Raw genomic sequence first — 16,038 nt, forward strand, 5'->3', positions numbered from 1 at the left:
GATAGACCATAATGATATGGAAACTTCATATATGACCAGCATTAACAGTATGTACTAGCGAAGTGATTCAATGATTTGTTTCCTTTCTGAGATTTTACGTGATGACACGATGTCGCCCCAAACGGAGGCTCCTATTCAGGACGATGACCGATTCGATATCAATGCCAAACACACTGAAAATTCTGAAGTGTAGAACTCGAAAGGAAACCTTTTTGAAGGTCCTTACAGTAGAAAAATGGGACTAACAACGAATTTAGAAAATGAAGAACTGAAGAAATGAGGAACGAAAGAAAGAATGATGAATTAATGAAATGTCACAATTGAATCTCTTTTTATTTACGATTTGCTTCTCTAACTTCTCTATTCTTACTCTCTATGTACTTTTAATAAAGGAATTGTGAACTAATATGGGATTTTTCCCGGTTGTATATATACTTGCGCTGGAATAGCGAGGTTGAATCCAAGGTGTAAACTTTGTTGGCTAGTGATGCTTCCATGCTAATCATGAATACTTCTGATTAAAACATAACTAAATCGTGACCTGGGTTCAAAGCCAGGGACGTCTGAAGCCTTCAAGTGAACCTGAATTCTTTCCTCGGTTCCAGTTCTTGTGAAGTGGTAAGAAGTGGTAAGATGTTCAAAAGAAGAAAGACCAGTGGAGGTAGACAATTCATGTGATGCGAGAACACTTCTCGCTACGAAGACAGTTTTATACCGTGGTGATGGTATGGTTCTACGGTACAACTAGTAATTTGGTACGATAGTAATTTTTTTCTGGTTGTTGGTGATTACCCATTTTAGATGGTAATACTGAGATAGTTAGCCAGACTTGTTAGTAGAGTCATTGCTGACTAAGTAAAAGGAGAACTCCCGAATGAAAAACTCATATGTAAACCAAGTCACCCTCTCTTGATCAATGTAATCGTCGTATCACTATAATAATAATAATAATAATTCTCCCCCTCTAGTCTCTAAAGTCACAATACCTTTACATCTCCATCTCCATCTCCATCTCCATCTCCATCAAATCCCAGCCATAACAACGTGGACTTCTTCTCTCACTACGCCCAGAGAAAAAAGTATTCTTTGTATTCCTTCACCGCGACGATCTCTACTGTATACAGTGGTACTCTCACTGAAGTTCTCGCTACGTGTCGTGGTAAACAAAAAAAAATCCTCGCTACAAAAACTGTTGCTATGTATCTTACGTTCGAGTGTATGTCATTGTTTGTTTGGCATTGTTGATTCAGTCTTTTCATTGTGGAGTTGCTTGCTTCCGTGTTTAAAGAAATAAGTACCGAGAAACAGCAAGTTCAGTTCAGTCATAATCACTAGCAATTAGAAGCAGAAAAGCAGCATTTCACTAGAGCTTCCCATCTTCATTTGGCTTGTTGTCTCTATTTGTTGATTTGAACTATTATTGTTGGTACAAAAACATTGAGTTGCATTGAAGTTTGTCGTTTAAGCAGCGGCTTCTTCTGATTGAATCCTTAAAAGCTGTAAAATATGGATCAGGAGGAACAGAAAATCCAGATTCTCTTTGACGATCTCATCCCACTCCCCTTCAGGGTGCTATTTCTCATTCAGCTCGGAGTGTTCTTATGGTACTTCTTGGTATATTCATGCTACAAGCTCAACTGCTTGAACATATTGCATTTACTTAACCTATCATACTCGCCGCATGACTACAGCAGTCTCGACGACAACTTGGTGCCCACAGGAGAATTCCAGGCCACGGTGGTGCCTGACTTCCATTCCAATGGCTTGCTAGCAAATGGAATCTGGGGAACATTTAAAATTGTTGCTATTGTCAACACCATAAGTTGGTTTATATTCAGATTCATACTGTACTCCATCAACGTGAAGGTTGCCGAATCGGAATCCACTAATGTGATATTCACACCCATCTACTATACTATACCGTTGGGTGTTTTCGTATATGTATTGTTCAAAGTCTTCTACAAGCCGCAAAATGCCAATTCGATGGGCCAATTTAGACTATACACCACAATTAAGAGAATATCATTAGGTCGTATTAATTCTTCAACAATGAGGACCAATGATATCTTAATATCCGATAGTTTATGCTCATATGCCAAGGTCTTGAACGATTTCGGCTTGTATTTATGGAATTACTACTACAGTGCAGAAGTTCCTTATAATAATGGATTGGAACTTTGCGTATTATGCATTCCAACAGCCATCAGATTAAAACAGTGTTGGTTTGAATACACCACAACAAACAACAGACAGCACTTATTTAACTTCATCAAGTACTTGACTACTTTGGGACCGCTCACGATCAACTTTTTAATCAAGGAACTCTTGACTACTACTAACAGCAGTCAATTTCTGGAACCAGAATTTATCACCAGATTAGAAGGGTTGAACCGGTGGTGGTATGTTTTTTCACTTCTCAACTCCACTTATTCGTTTATCTGGGACATCAAAATGGATTGGGGACTTCCTATGTTGGATTTCTTATTTGACAGGAAAGGCTCTTTCTTCCAATACCGAATCTTGAGGCAGAAATCAGCCTTTAGATCTGAATTCTACTACGGAGTCATCACATTCGACTTCTTGATCAGGTACATCTGGGTGCTCAAATTCTTCATTGTAACCGACATGCAGAAGCCGACAATTACATTTGTACATATCTTGTCCACTTTCTTGTTTGGATACGATGCCTACTCCTTTGGTTATGTGATAATAGAATTCTTGGAGATTTTCAGACGTTGGTTGTGGTGTTTTGTCAAGTTGGATGCGGACTGGGCTAAGCTTGAGATCACTAGCAACAACGACATTGAAATGGTAACTAATTCCGCCAAATTGGGGTGAAAACACCTCAGTACTTACCACATACAAACTTATAGACTACATAGCCAATGCATTCATAGTATCATATACCACAATAAGCAGTTTTACATTCGTTGTAACGAAATTTCTCCTTTTATTAGCTGGGAGGCGTACAAAACTAAATATACATTAGAAATGGGTTAAACTATGAAGGTAAATGCAATAAATATGAGTCTCTTTCAGACACTCATCCGTTCGTGAATGGAAAGTTATAGATGGACTTTGCCAGTTGGATACAATGACCAAGATTTCCAGGATTTCTAGGTTTCTATGTTTCTAGGGTCTACATACACCTACTCCGGTCAAAGTCACACTGTTCTGATGTGTTTATTTCTCATCAAGCCACTTCTGTGCTGCGTTTCTCCATGCCAAGTCAGCCTTTGGGCTGATTCTGTTTTCACTGGCCCATTGGTACTTCAATGGAGACTTGATGGTGGTGTAGATCACCAACACAGAACCCATGGTGGCAATAGCAGCAATGCTCAAACTTGGACCGTGGTGACCTGCCATTTTAGCTTGTGTTTATACGTTATCCAGACTATTCAGAAGACTTTATTCAACTGATACTTGCTCTCATAGTAATAGTATTTGTTTCGAATTTGGTTGGTTCATTGGCTGGGAGAACTGGTGGGTAGGTGCACGACCGTGTGGGCCTGTGTTGTTTTGTCTCAGTACTGTAGTGTGAAAGGAGGGAGGGTTAGTGAGAGTAGTGTAGGGAGGGTTGGGGGAAAGTAGTGTAGGGAGAGTGTGAGTGAGAGTGAGTGTGAGTGTGAGAGTCAGAGTAGGTGAGTGAAAGTTGGTGAAAGTCGGTGAGAGAGTGAATGAGAAGGTGAATGAGAAGGTGAATGAGAAAGTGAACGAGAGCGTGAATGAGAGAGTGAATGAGAGTTGGTGAAAGTAATGAGAGAGTTCGTGGAAGTGCGAGTGAGCATAAGACAGTTAGTGTAAGTAAGAGTGTGAGAAAGTTAGTGAGAGTGGAAGTTAACGAGAGAGAGAGAGAGAACTCATGTTAGTGACAGTGAGAGTGAGACGAAGTTTAAGTGAGAGTGGGTGAAAAAATAGTGAGAGATTAGTGAGAATGTACAATGTGAATTATTCATCCACTGTAACTTGAACTTTCTCATGTCGCAAGAAGGAACAAGAATGAAATGGAGGTAGATGAAGATTACATTCAAGCTACCTATGTTTAACCACCTGAAGTTTACAAAAAAATAGAGAAAATATCGTTGTAGGTTTTAATTGGGTTTTTGCATCTTTATTTCATTCATTATGACTTTATCTAGCCATTTCATTGCACTTCTTTACATCTGTACTTCTATTCATTGTACTTTCTCTATATACACAACTATGTATGGAGAAATGTACCGTTAGTTCAATGGAAAAAAGAATTGGTTACTGCGACACAGAAATCGCAGCAAATTCACACTTCTTCTAAGATAGAAATCTACAAAGACAGAGAGAACGAAGGGGCAGCTATATTTCTTCATATCACCTTATCACATTATACATATTTTTCTTTATTCATTCTTCATAAATGTCTCTGACAAAGGCTACTCACTTCGTGTAACTTTTTTTCTAATCAAATTAACCCCTAGAATACTCCACCAACAATCTTATAAACTATTTCCCTATTACGTAAGACACCCGCCTTCCATTACATAACACACTCTGGTGGCCTGCTGAAAAAAAATTCTTTAACTGAAAAAGATCCAATAAGTTGGTAGTACGACCATTCATTGACGGTTGTTATTGGATATTGGTAGACAGGATGTTGAGGCTGATAGCTAGATTGCAAAGGCCAGTGTTGAAGGCATGCCGTGTCAGCGTGCGTGGCTACCAGGTGGCTCGCCTCGACTCGTCATTGAAGACGAAATATGATTCGTTAACCGACTACGCCAGTTATAGAAACAACATTTTCACCCACAGATTGCCCGAGTCCACGGCCTCGCAGTCACCCCCATTAGTAGCATTACATTCAAGATTGAACTTACCTTCGTCTTACACGTTGTCCACATTATCACAAGCATTAAATTTGAATAAGTTTGACGACGGGTTGGCCAATAACTTTGGGTTGAACACCCTTGGAAAGAACCTTTTGTCATATTACGTAGCAGAACACCTCTTGGTGAAGTATCCAAGATTACCAATGCCAATTCACAATGGTGCCGTCGACTCCTTGATGGGTGTCGAGACGTTATATGAAATCGGTAAGTCATGGGGTATCGATGTTGACCAATCTTCTAAGTTGGAGAAGTATTTGAGCCAAGAATCAGAATTCTTGAAGTACGGAAAATTAAGATTTGTTTCGGAAGAGTCCAAGAATGACGTCAAAGAGCCTGGTGTTTATGAGTTAAGCGAAGATGAAGTATCTTCCCTTAAGAGAAACAACTCTTTTGTAGCAAAAGAAATCGAAGCATATGCATCTGCTGTCAGATCCATTATTGGAGGTTTGTACACTCATGCTGGAGAAGAAGCTACTAAGGCTTTCATCGAAGATCACATTCTTTCCAGAAAGTTACCTTTGGAGCAAATGTTCCAGTTCAGCCAACCAACTAGAGAATTAATCAGATTATGTGACAAGTTGAACTTCACTGAGCCTGTTGAAATCAGATTGATTGCAGAAACAGGTAGATTGTCTGCTCATCCAATCTATGTTGCTGGTGCTTTCTGTGGTGTGGAGAAACTAGGCGAAGGTGTTGGTTCATCTTTGTCCGAAGCCAAAACCAGATCTGTCGTCAATGCTTTGATGTCCTACTACTTATACTCTCCAATCAGTGCAGATGGAACTGATGTTAAATTGCCAAGTGATAAGAACTACAAATTTGAAGGTATAATCGGTATTGGGGATGTCGCTATCTAGCCACCCAACTACCACAATCTACACATCATTCACAACAACTGTATATAAGATTATGTAAATAGAGTCATTCATACATTCATCCATTTTTGTATATCAATATAAAAGTAATAAAGAAATTAAGACATAATTAAGTGATGGAAGACCTAATGTGCGCAAGAGCCTCCAGTAACACCCGCAGAAACAGCATCACTGAGCTTGTGGTAGCAGTAGGCTTCCGCTGGGACGTTGTTCATAGCAGAAAGCTTAAGATTAGAATCCTGCTGCTTCTCGACAGAGACTACACAAGCATACTTAGTACTGCTTGAGCAGTTTGTTGGGGCGTTGTATGAGTCAAAGTCAAAGTCACATTGAGAGATACCAAAATCGAACTCTTCGTTGAAACAGGTCTTGGTGGTCTCGACTTCTCTGGTGAAAAGGGACTTGACATTAGTCTGGTGGTAAGCCTTGTTGTCGTAGTTTCTCTTGTATGTACCGGTATTAAGAGTAGAGTGGGTGTTTAAGTTTACGTAAACGACTTCTCCGTTCTTGTGAACAGTGGAGACAACATGAGAGCACGAAGGGTTTGTCTCTGGGATGTGGTCCTCCAAATGCTTCAAAACCAAGTGGGTTGGGGGTAAAATAGCAAATCCCTCATTGTCGCGAAGGAGGTCGAAACCGTTGACTGAGGTCAAGAGGCAAAGAGCCAATGTGGATAACGTTTTAACGGAGACCATGTTAACTTGTATAAATATGTCAATTAATGTGCCAAGGAAATGCGCTATGTTAACCGAATGCAAAATGCAACAGAAGACTATAATAAGAGAAAACGAGCTATTTAAATATTTCAGGCATCAATAGGGATATACTGATCTTTCAGATAATTTTGATCAAAATTATCAGTTAACTATATTAAGCATGCGGTAATAAGTTCCGGAAGACCTACGGAAAATTTTTACTTCCAATAACTTTATTGGCTACAATTGAATTTAACCAGTTAAGCCACCCCGAGAAAGGGATGTTCTGAACGGAAAACGACGAAAGAAGCATATGCAGATACAACTGAAGGATAATGGGCTTGACGTTTCTGGACAATGGTTTTGTTTCCCTGAGAGGTATAACTATAACAACTATCCGTTGTGGGTTGCATTTATGGGAGTATCTATTTAACTGTTTGCAGTGCTCCAACGTTAAAGGATGCAAAATCCCAAGAAACGTGGATCGCAGCCAATCGAGAGACGGATTTCTCTGGCAAATTACGGTTTCTCCTCACCAGCGCAAGGCTCGTTTATTAAGCTTCTGCACTGAATAACAATATAATGTGGATGATATTCAAGGATTCTTGTTGAAAACCAGATTTGTTGATATTTGCTACAGTTCTCCGTAATGGGGTGATTTTTTTAAGATCAATAGTGCAACCGATATTTCATTTTCTCGGGGAACCTCCACAAAAAAATGCACCGGATACTAATATTTGGCTATCTTCGTGTGAATAAGTAAAATGGAGCCGTTCACCTCGGTTTTCACTGTGAAAGGTCTCGGAATTGATGCTTTTGGGTTTGGGGATTGGTTGTTCACGAATTTTGCTTTTCCATGTTGTAATGGTTTGTAGTCAATTCATTTGGAGTAGGATCTGCTTATGATTCCAATGCTTATCTCCAATGCCTACATCATCATTCCGAGCCGAGAAAGCGAATTTACGATCTTCTTTAATTTGGCATGTTCTATGCGAAAAAATACAAGAATGGTTGGATGGGGAGGATCTTTGGGCAGGCATTTTGCTAATAATAAATTTCGTTTATACATATATAGAGAGGGTCAGGATCCGATCTGCGACTAGATACTGACTTCAAGCAATGATTAACATAGAAAATTCTACTTGGATGCTGATTTTCCAACAGAGCAACATGTGTCTGTGTCTCATTCAGAAAGAAGCTTTCTCTTATGTTTAGCACTAGTTTTTCAAATGCGACACAGTACATCAGTACAACAGTACGACAATAGAAGGAAATAAGAACCTCCTTCTATTTCTTACCATTCTTATTCTTCACTTCGACATCACTAGCCACACAATCTCTCCTATTTCATACTAATAACCATGCTTATCATCATATTATCTTCATATCTACAACCACCTCCTATACAACACTACACTCCTTCATTCACCATTACTGCAGCACAGATAACTGCTGCCTACAAGATAACTTACTGTATACAAAATACATTACTATACACATCCACACCCACACCCTACATGCACACCGACTCGATTCTCATAATCCTTTTTTTGCGGCCTTCACCAAACGAAATGACACAAAACCACCTCATCGTAGAAATTTCAATCGGAGTCAAAAACTGAAAAACTTCTTCCTCTGTGACTATGAGCCATTATTAGCCGTAGTAGTATACTCCAGTTTTTTTCAGTAGTACGAGTTACATCGGCATAGTGAAGGCTTGTATAGCTTAGAAGAAAGAATTCTTGTGTTAGGTAGCTATTTTCACCTTTTGCTAGTTGTTTTCTTTCGGTATTGTTCTTCTTTCTTTCTCGTTTTCTAACCATCGGTTCCAACAAGCTCGTCAGTCCTTATAGGATCTACTACAAGGCTACACAAAAGACATCTAACTACCGCAGAAATGTCGTCTAAACAGTTAAACATCCTCGTTATTGGTAACGGTGGAAGAGAACATGCAATTGTCTGGAGATTGGCCCAATCGGCCTCAGTCTCCAAGATCTACGTCGCTCCTGGTAACGGTGGTACTGCTACCGACTCCAACAAGGTGGTAAACGTCCCAGAATTGTCAGGTTCTCCAAAGGATTTCGAAGCCTTGCAGAAGTTTGCTGTCGATAAGGAAATCAACTTGGTGGTCCCAGGACCAGAACAGCCATTGGTCGATGGTATCACCACCGTGTTCACCAAAGTTGGTATTCCAGTTTTTGGTCCTTCAGCTGCTGCTGCCTTGATGGAAGGTTCAAAGGCCCACTCCAAGATCTTCATGGACAAGCACAACATCCCAACTGCTAGATTCCAAAACTTCACTAATGTTGAAGATGCCAAGAAGCACATAGAATCCGTTGACTACAAAATCGTATTGAAGGCTGACGGTATCGCCGCCGGTAAGGGTGTTTTGATCCCAGAAACCAAGGAAGAAGCCTTGAAGGGATTGAACGAGATCATGGTCGACAAGAACTTCGGAAGTGCTGGTGATGAGATCGTCATCGAGGAATTCTTGGAAGGTGACGAGTTAAGTATTTTGACCATCACTGATGGTTACACCTTCTTCAACTTGCCAGCTGCTCAAGATCACAAGAGAATCAGCGACGGAGACCAAGGTTTGAACACTGGAGGTATGGGTGCTTACGCTCCAGCTCCAATTGCTACCCCAGCTGTGTTGAAAAAGATCGATGAACTCATCATCAAGCCAACAATTGATGGTATGAGAAAGGATGGAACTCCAATGAATGGTGTTTTGTTCACAGGTATAATGTTGTCTCACGACAAAGAACCAAAGGTGCTAGAATATAACGTCAGATTCGGTGACCCAGAAACTCAAACTGTCTTACCATTGTTATCCGAAGAGACCGACTTGGCTCAAGTCTTCTTAGCTTGCGCTGAACACAGATTGGACTCCGTGACAATTGAGACTAAGCCAAATATGTTCTCCACAACCGTAGTCATGGCTGCTGGTGGTTACCCAGAAGCTTACAAGAAGGGTGACGAGATCACCGTCAAGACCCCCTTGCCAGCTGACACTTTCGTATTCCATGCTGGAACTGCTGATAAAGACAATAAGGTTGTAACGGCTGGTGGTAGAGTAATTGCTGCTACTGCTATTGCTCCAACTTTGAGAGAATCTGTCGATAAAGCTTATGTCGGTGTGGAGCATGTCTCTTTCCAAGGCAAGTACAACCGTAAAGACATTGCTCACAGAGCTTTCCGTGATGCTGCAGCCAGCTCTACCAAGGCTGGTGTTACCTATGCTGACGCAGGTGTCTCCGTTGACAATGGTAACTTGTTAGTGGATGTCATTAAGGCCAAGGTGAAGTCTACCGCAAGACCAGGTGCTGACTCTGACATTGGTGGATTCGGTGGATTATTTGACTTGAAGGCTGCCGGTTACAACACCGATGAGACTTTGTTAGTGGCTGCCACTGATGGTGTTGGTACCAAGTTGAGAATTGCCCAAATCATGAACATACACGATACCGTTGGTATTGATTTAGTTGCCATGAACGTCAACGACTTGGTTGTTCAAGGTGCCGAGCCATTGATCTTCTTGGATTACTTTGCTACCGGTAAATTAGACATTGAAGTTGCCGCTAAGTTTGTCAGTGGTGTCGCAGATGGTTGTATTCAAGCTGGTTGCGCTTTGGTCGGTGGTGAGACATCTGAAATGCCAGGTATGTACGACGAAGGTCACTATGACACAAACGGTACCGCTGTTGGAGCTGTATCTAAGAACAAGATCTTGCCAAAGATCGAGAGCATGAAGGCCGGTAACGTATTGATCGGTGTTACTTCAGACGGTATTCACTCCAACGGTTTCTCCTTGGTCCGTCGTATCATAGAAATCTCTGAATACGAATACACTTCTGTTGCTCCATGGTCAAAAGAAGGAAAGACCATTGGCGAGGAAGTCTTGGTTCCAACCAAGATCTACGTTAAACAATTATTAAAGTCTATCAACGAAGGCTTATTATTAGGTTTAGCTCATATTACAGGTGGTGGTCTTGTGGAAAACATCCCAAGAGCATTGCCAAAGACATTACAGGCTAAGGTCGACATGAACAAATGGGAAGTTCCAGAAATTTTCAAGTGGTTCGGATCTCAAGGTAATGTGCCTTACGATGATATTCTCAAGACGTTTAACTTGGGTATCGGTATGGTTTTGATTGTGGAAGAGCAAAACACAGACAAGGTGTTGGCCAACTTGAAGGCAGCCGGCGAGACTGGTATTGTCATTGGTTCGCTTGTTGAAAGAAAAGAGGGTGACCACGGATGTGTTGTTGACAACATCGACGGCTTATACTAGTTAATGACAAAGAGAAATGAGTAAAACAAATATTAATAGATGTTCAATTGAATTAGGTAGTGACATTCGTAGAAGAATGGGTTCAGAGCGGTCTTAGATTGTTCTGGTCTGACTACCCTAGAGCTTATTCTACTTTTTCTTCTTCTAAAATTTTTAAAAAAATTAAGAAGTCATGTTCTAAGGCATAAGATTTCTTTTCTTGTACTAAACATGTCGTAATTGACGAACGTCGTTATACTATCATACAACCGGGGCCAATGCTTACAAATATATCGTAATGACAAAAAACGTCATTCAAAGCCTCAAAGCCGCTCCAATGACATTTTCTCCCAAAATATGCTCACAACGACTTCAAAAATTGCTTGGCCTACGTATTTCTATCTCGTCCTTTCATATGACCACTTCCATTAAAAAATAGATAGCAGCATTTCGTCATACATAATTTTGCAATTCCGCGCAATCTATTGAATTTCCCAATTAGGACAAGAATTCCCGCTGCAAAACAAGACGAGTATCACGTGACATGCTTAGTCAGAGTCCCGTGCTGTGTGCTAATTCTGATAACCACCCAATACCTTTGAAGTACTAGTGATATTAGTGATATAGGAGAATAGCATCCACAGTCGTATGGAATAACGAAATTTTATTATTACGGGTACAAACTGGCCACTGGTCAGCAGTGTCAATCGTTGGAGCATTTGTAATGTTTTGAGGGGTTTGGAGGCTGTTCGTAAAGTTAATTTTCTTCTAAAGCTACAGCTTCCCCGTAGTGGAATCGAGGGCTCCGATAAGCCATCCAATGCCATTATTACTATAAGTTAGAGTAGTAGTACAAAGGAAAATCCAAAGATCGCCGCAATTTTCGAGTTTCCAGCTCTCCCACCTTTCAATTCTTAGTATTCTCTTCGCTTGTAGCTATATTTCAGAGAAGCAGTCCCATCAAAATCGAGGCTGGCATCCTACACCACTGCCCCCTCTCTCTCTATCTGTACGTCTCCCTCTCTATATGTGACCCTTCCCTCTGTCTCTCTGTGAGTCTTCCCTCTCTCCCTCTCTCTATGTCTACGGACCGCCCCAATAACCAACTCTGTTCTTCTTCCGTTCTCTCACATCCACTCCCATACTACCACTCCTAATAGCCGTTTATGTCGAAAAGAATTATCCTGCAACCCTTTTGGCCCATGCAGTCTAGCAATATACTGGTTCCCACAAGCCATTAATAATCAGATGCTGACGATGTATTAGTTAACACACACTATATAATAACAATTGAGTTCCTGATAATTTTTATCCTCCACACTGTTGGCTCCACAGCTTTCTGTATATACCCATTTTTCAGACTGTTCCGTGTGGTGACTTTACCTATAATTACCTGCCCTCCAGTGTCTTCCCGAGCCGACTTCATCGCTGCTCGCTCATTCACAAGAATTTTTCTATCGGATTTTGACTTCTTTTGTTTCTTTCACACCGACACTGTGGGTTCATTGCACGGTAGCATAGCAGCTGGTGTGTTTGTTGGCGTCGGATCTCATTCGTGGTAACTGCGTCAGGCTATCTGATCCAACTTTTGCCGACATTTTCGGGCTAGAAACCATCGATCCACGAGACTTCTCGTAAATTTCATCCTTGTTCTAGCATAGATTTGCATCCTGTGAATCGTGTTTAATCGTCAAACCCACTGCAAACGAAATATTAAGCAGTGACCGAACCATTGAGGTTCTGTAGTACCGTCACTTTTCTGCATTCCTCGAATCTCGGTTTTAATGGGTTTATTATCATTGGGTACGCCCTTGGACTGGCACGAATCGAGAAAACACAATGAACATGTCCGGAAAAATGGTATAATTCAACTTATCAACATCTTCAAGCAACATTCGGAATCCAGAACCGATGATAAGTTCCTTTGGGGTGACGAAGTCGAGTACATGTTGGTTGATGTAAATCCCAACGCCAAGACAGCAAGATTGTCAATTGATAAGGACTACATTCTCAATGACTTGAACGATCCAAAGAAGTCACTTCACAAGTCAGAAGAAAATAACATTTCTTTCCACCCAGAATACGGTAGATTCATGCTAGAAGGTACTCCTGCTTCTCCCTACGACGGAACGTGTTTAAAAGACTACGCTTATGTTGAACAAAACATGATCCTCAGAAGAAAGGTTAGTGAGTCCGAATTACCTGCTCATATAAAGCCATTAACTTTAACGGCATTTCCACGCATGGGTTGCCCCAACTTTACTTCTCCTCCGGCCCAGCCTATTGGACCAGCATCTCAATCGCTTTTTTTACCAGATGAAATCATCAATAGACATGTGAGATTTCCAACATTGACAGCTAACATTAGAAAGAGAAGAGGTGCCAAGGTCGCTATCAACTTACCAATGTACCCAGATATCAACACGAAGTTGATCGACGATTCAATTCCAAAGGACAGGGACTTGTTCTTGAGCGATAAGGAGCCTTGGTTAGGAGCCTCGAAGCCGGGGCATGTCTACATGGATTCTATGGGATTCGGAATGGGTTCAAGTTGTTTACAAATTACCATGCAAGCAAAGGATATTAATGAAGCTAGATACTTGTACGACTCCTTGGCTCCTATCACTCCAATTATGTTAAGTTTATCAGCAGCTTCACCAATTTTCAAGGGATATCTTGTCAACCAAGATGTCAGATGGAATGTAGTAAGTGGAGCAGTGGATGATAGAACTTTCATAGAGAGAGATGTCGAACCATATACTGGTTATGATTTGTTTGGTGGTATGCATGTCGACAAACGTCAGAGGTTACCTAACAACACTCAATATGTCAATGAGTTTGGAGACTGGTGCGATTTGAAAACCAAGGACGGAAAGCCAATCCAGAAAGTTCCAAAGTCAAGATATGATTCTATCGACAATTACTTGAACGATCATAAGTACTCGACTGCTTATTTTAAGGATGAGTACAATGACATATATGCTCCTTTAAATGAGAAAGTATACCATCATTTGAGTAAAGAGAATCCAAAGCTTTTCGATAAATACCTTGCTAACCACTTTGCACATTTATTCATCAGAGACCCATTGGTCTTATTCAGTGAACGTATTAACCAGGATAATGCCACTGAAAATGATCACTTTGAAAATATTCAGTCTACGAACTGGCAAACACTTAGATTCAAGCCTCCAGCATTGTACCCAGAAGGCACTGATCTCAGCAAGACTCCTGGGTGGAGAGTTGAGTTTCGTCCAATGGAGATTCAATTGACCGATTTTGAGAATGCTGCTTATTCATGCTTTCTCTCATTATTGTCGAAGGCTATTATCAGATTCAAACCAAACTTTTACATCCCAATCCTGAAAATCGAAAAGAACATGAAATTAGCTCACAATGTTGATTCAGTTTTGGAGGAGAAGTTCTGGTTTAAGTCCTTAGACCAATGGAATTTGAATCATAGAGAATTTATAGGATACGATCTCTCGTGGTTCGACCGTTTCTTGAACAAAGGAAATGACGAATTGGGATTTGACGAAGTCTACGTGAACGGATATTCATTAAATGGAGCTCTTGTTAACGGAGAGTCTGAAGATGATTTGGCCGCCCTCAATGGATCCTTAAATGGAAATGGCCATCCAAATGGTTTCTACAGGGGAAGAAGAAGAACAATCGATGCAGTTAACGATATTGACGACCAAGGAATAGACGAAAGATACACAGTCAATGAAATAATTAACGGTAACGACAAGTTTCCTGGTTTAATCAGATTAATTGTAAAAGTCATCGCCACTGATTTGTTACCAACGGGATCTCACCACTGTGAGAATAAAGAATTGGCCAAGAACTTAACTAGAATAAAGAATTACTTGGTTTTGATCTCGAATAGAGCCAGTGGAAAGATTCCAACTACAGCTCATTGGATGAGAGAGTACGTGTTGAACTCTCCTTTGTACAAGAGGGACTCAAAGGTTAGCGAAGCTTTGAATTATGCCTTGGTGGAGAAAACAATTGACATCACAGATTTCAAGGATAAGGAATTGTTGACAGCTTTCTTTGGAGAGACTTTAACTCAATATTTGACTAGTAATTGATTTAGAGTTAACATCAGATTCTTAACTGAAATTTGCAATGAGAAGATGCTTACAAGAGTGCCAATTATTTATTATTCATACTAATATAAATTATGCGATACATTGCTACTCGGAAGAAACATAGAAGTAATACATTACCTACAATGGCTTGCCCTTAGAATATACAAATATTGAAATTTATTGTGGAATATTGTATCATGTAGTTACTTAAGGAAAGTTACGTAAGGAGTGTCATAAACATCAGGAACGCAGTAATACATTTTCTATACGTCACGTGATTTTCTTTAATTGTGTATGCCCAAATATTTTCCCTGGTACATGTTCTATGAGATCAGGGACTTCTTGAGGATAAAATGGTGATTGGTCTCTATCTCTTGATATCCCCAACTCTTGCCTTAACCATCTTTTTAACCATTTGAAACACCCCCCCTAAAACTACTGATATAAGTGACCTGCATACAAACCACCACAGAACACGTCCTAAAAATTAAATTGGACAACAAAAATCAGTTTTCGACAAATTTCGGAGTCACCAGAAAAACAACGATCAGCTGACATTACTAGAAGCTTAGCGGAAGAAACTGAAGTATATTATGGCAACATAATATTCGTGACAATACCGCCTGAGGTCGGTTTGTGTGAAAACAAAACATTTGGATCCATTCCTTTCCTCTGGTCCATTTCGGTCAATAGAAAGACTACACTATACTCTCTTCCTTTCAATGACTCTTTCTGGGCTCACGTTACTTAGTAGTGGCATAATGCGCGCGGCCGGTATAACATTCTGAAACTTCTTCTGGTACGAATTGGTACCGGTAGCGACGGGCCCCACTACTGGCTGGTGGCTTTGTAGGCAGTTTCTGAATTTAACCGAATGGGGACGTAGCCACTTCTAGCCGCTATTCAGTGACGTGTACACTGGGGTGTCATAACCCCAGAGTCCCAGACAACAAACCATAGGTAAGTTGCTTCTTCCAGACGAAAGATACCAGATTTCCAGAAACCGGAGTAATTCTAAGCGTACCACGAAAAATGGGGCTTCTAAGTCCTCCAACTACTGCTGCAGCAATTCCAGGCACAACTCCAAAAGATCTCTGCCTATCCGAAAGCAAAAGCCTACAAGAAACCATCGAAAATTTGCAATATTCTCGCTAGACGACGACCAGCCCGTGTGGATTACATCCATGACGCAGTAATATACCAAACTGACCAGCGACAAAAACACTATTTTGACAGTAAAAAAAG

The 16,038-nt window shown here is 40.6% G+C and overlaps 6 protein-coding genes across 6 annotated transcripts; 4 read left to right on the forward strand and 2 right to left on the reverse strand. All coding sequences in view use genetic code 12, as the record gives it.

Moving 5' to 3' along the window:
- Positions 1–1,225: 1,225 nt before the first annotated feature.
- ERD1 (Erd1p) lies at positions 1,226–2,932 on the forward strand. Its single transcript, XM_064916838.1, has one exon. The coding sequence runs from the start codon at positions 1,507–1,509 to the stop codon at positions 2,836–2,838; it is 1,332 nt and encodes a 443-aa protein (XP_064774840.1). The 5' UTR covers positions 1,226–1,506; the 3' UTR covers positions 2,839–2,932.
- RJT20DRAFT_139976 (uncharacterized protein) lies at positions 2,933–3,366 on the reverse strand (the record flags this gene model as incomplete). Its single annotated transcript, XM_064918614.1, has 2 exons — positions 2,933–3,116; positions 3,203–3,366. The coding sequence occupies 2 exons, from the start codon at positions 3,364–3,366 to the stop codon at positions 3,044–3,046; spliced, it is 237 nt and encodes a 78-aa protein (XP_064774841.1). The 3' UTR covers positions 2,933–3,043.
- An 867-nt stretch (positions 3,367–4,233) lies between these two features.
- MRPL3 (mitochondrial 54S ribosomal protein mL44) lies at positions 4,234–5,752 on the forward strand. Its single transcript, XM_064916839.1, has one exon. The coding sequence runs from the start codon at positions 4,625–4,627 to the stop codon at positions 5,714–5,716; it is 1,092 nt and encodes a 363-aa protein (XP_064774842.1). The 5' UTR covers positions 4,234–4,624; the 3' UTR covers positions 5,717–5,752.
- Positions 5,753–6,606, reverse strand: COI1 (Coi1p). Its single transcript, XM_064916840.1, has one exon. It carries the CDS (start codon positions 6,427–6,429, stop codon positions 5,860–5,862), a length of 570 nt encoding a protein of 189 aa, XP_064774843.1. The 5' UTR covers positions 6,430–6,606; the 3' UTR covers positions 5,753–5,859.
- A 1,583-nt stretch (positions 6,607–8,189) lies between these two features.
- On the forward strand, positions 8,190–10,999 carry ADE5,7 (bifunctional aminoimidazole ribotide synthase/glycinamide ribotide synthase). Its single transcript, XM_064919752.1, has one exon. The coding sequence runs from the start codon at positions 8,327–8,329 to the stop codon at positions 10,721–10,723; it is 2,397 nt and encodes a 798-aa protein (XP_064774844.1). The 5' UTR covers positions 8,190–8,326; the 3' UTR covers positions 10,724–10,999.
- Positions 11,000–12,007: 1,008 nt separating this feature from the next.
- Positions 12,008–14,986, forward strand: GCS1 (glutamate--cysteine ligase). The gene has a single exon (XM_064919755.1). The coding sequence runs from the start codon at positions 12,487–12,489 to the stop codon at positions 14,791–14,793; it is 2,307 nt and encodes a 768-aa protein (XP_064774845.1). The 5' UTR covers positions 12,008–12,486; the 3' UTR covers positions 14,794–14,986.
- Positions 14,987–16,038: the final 1,052 nt, after the last annotated feature.

The sequence above is a fragment of the Scheffersomyces xylosifermentans genome (assembly GCF_036884685.1).
Source record: "Scheffersomyces xylosifermentans strain CBS 12540 chromosome Unknown RJT20scaffold_3, whole genome shotgun sequence".
In the NCBI taxonomy this organism is placed as follows: Eukaryota; Fungi; Ascomycota; class Pichiomycetes; order Serinales; family Debaryomycetaceae; genus Scheffersomyces; species Scheffersomyces xylosifermentans.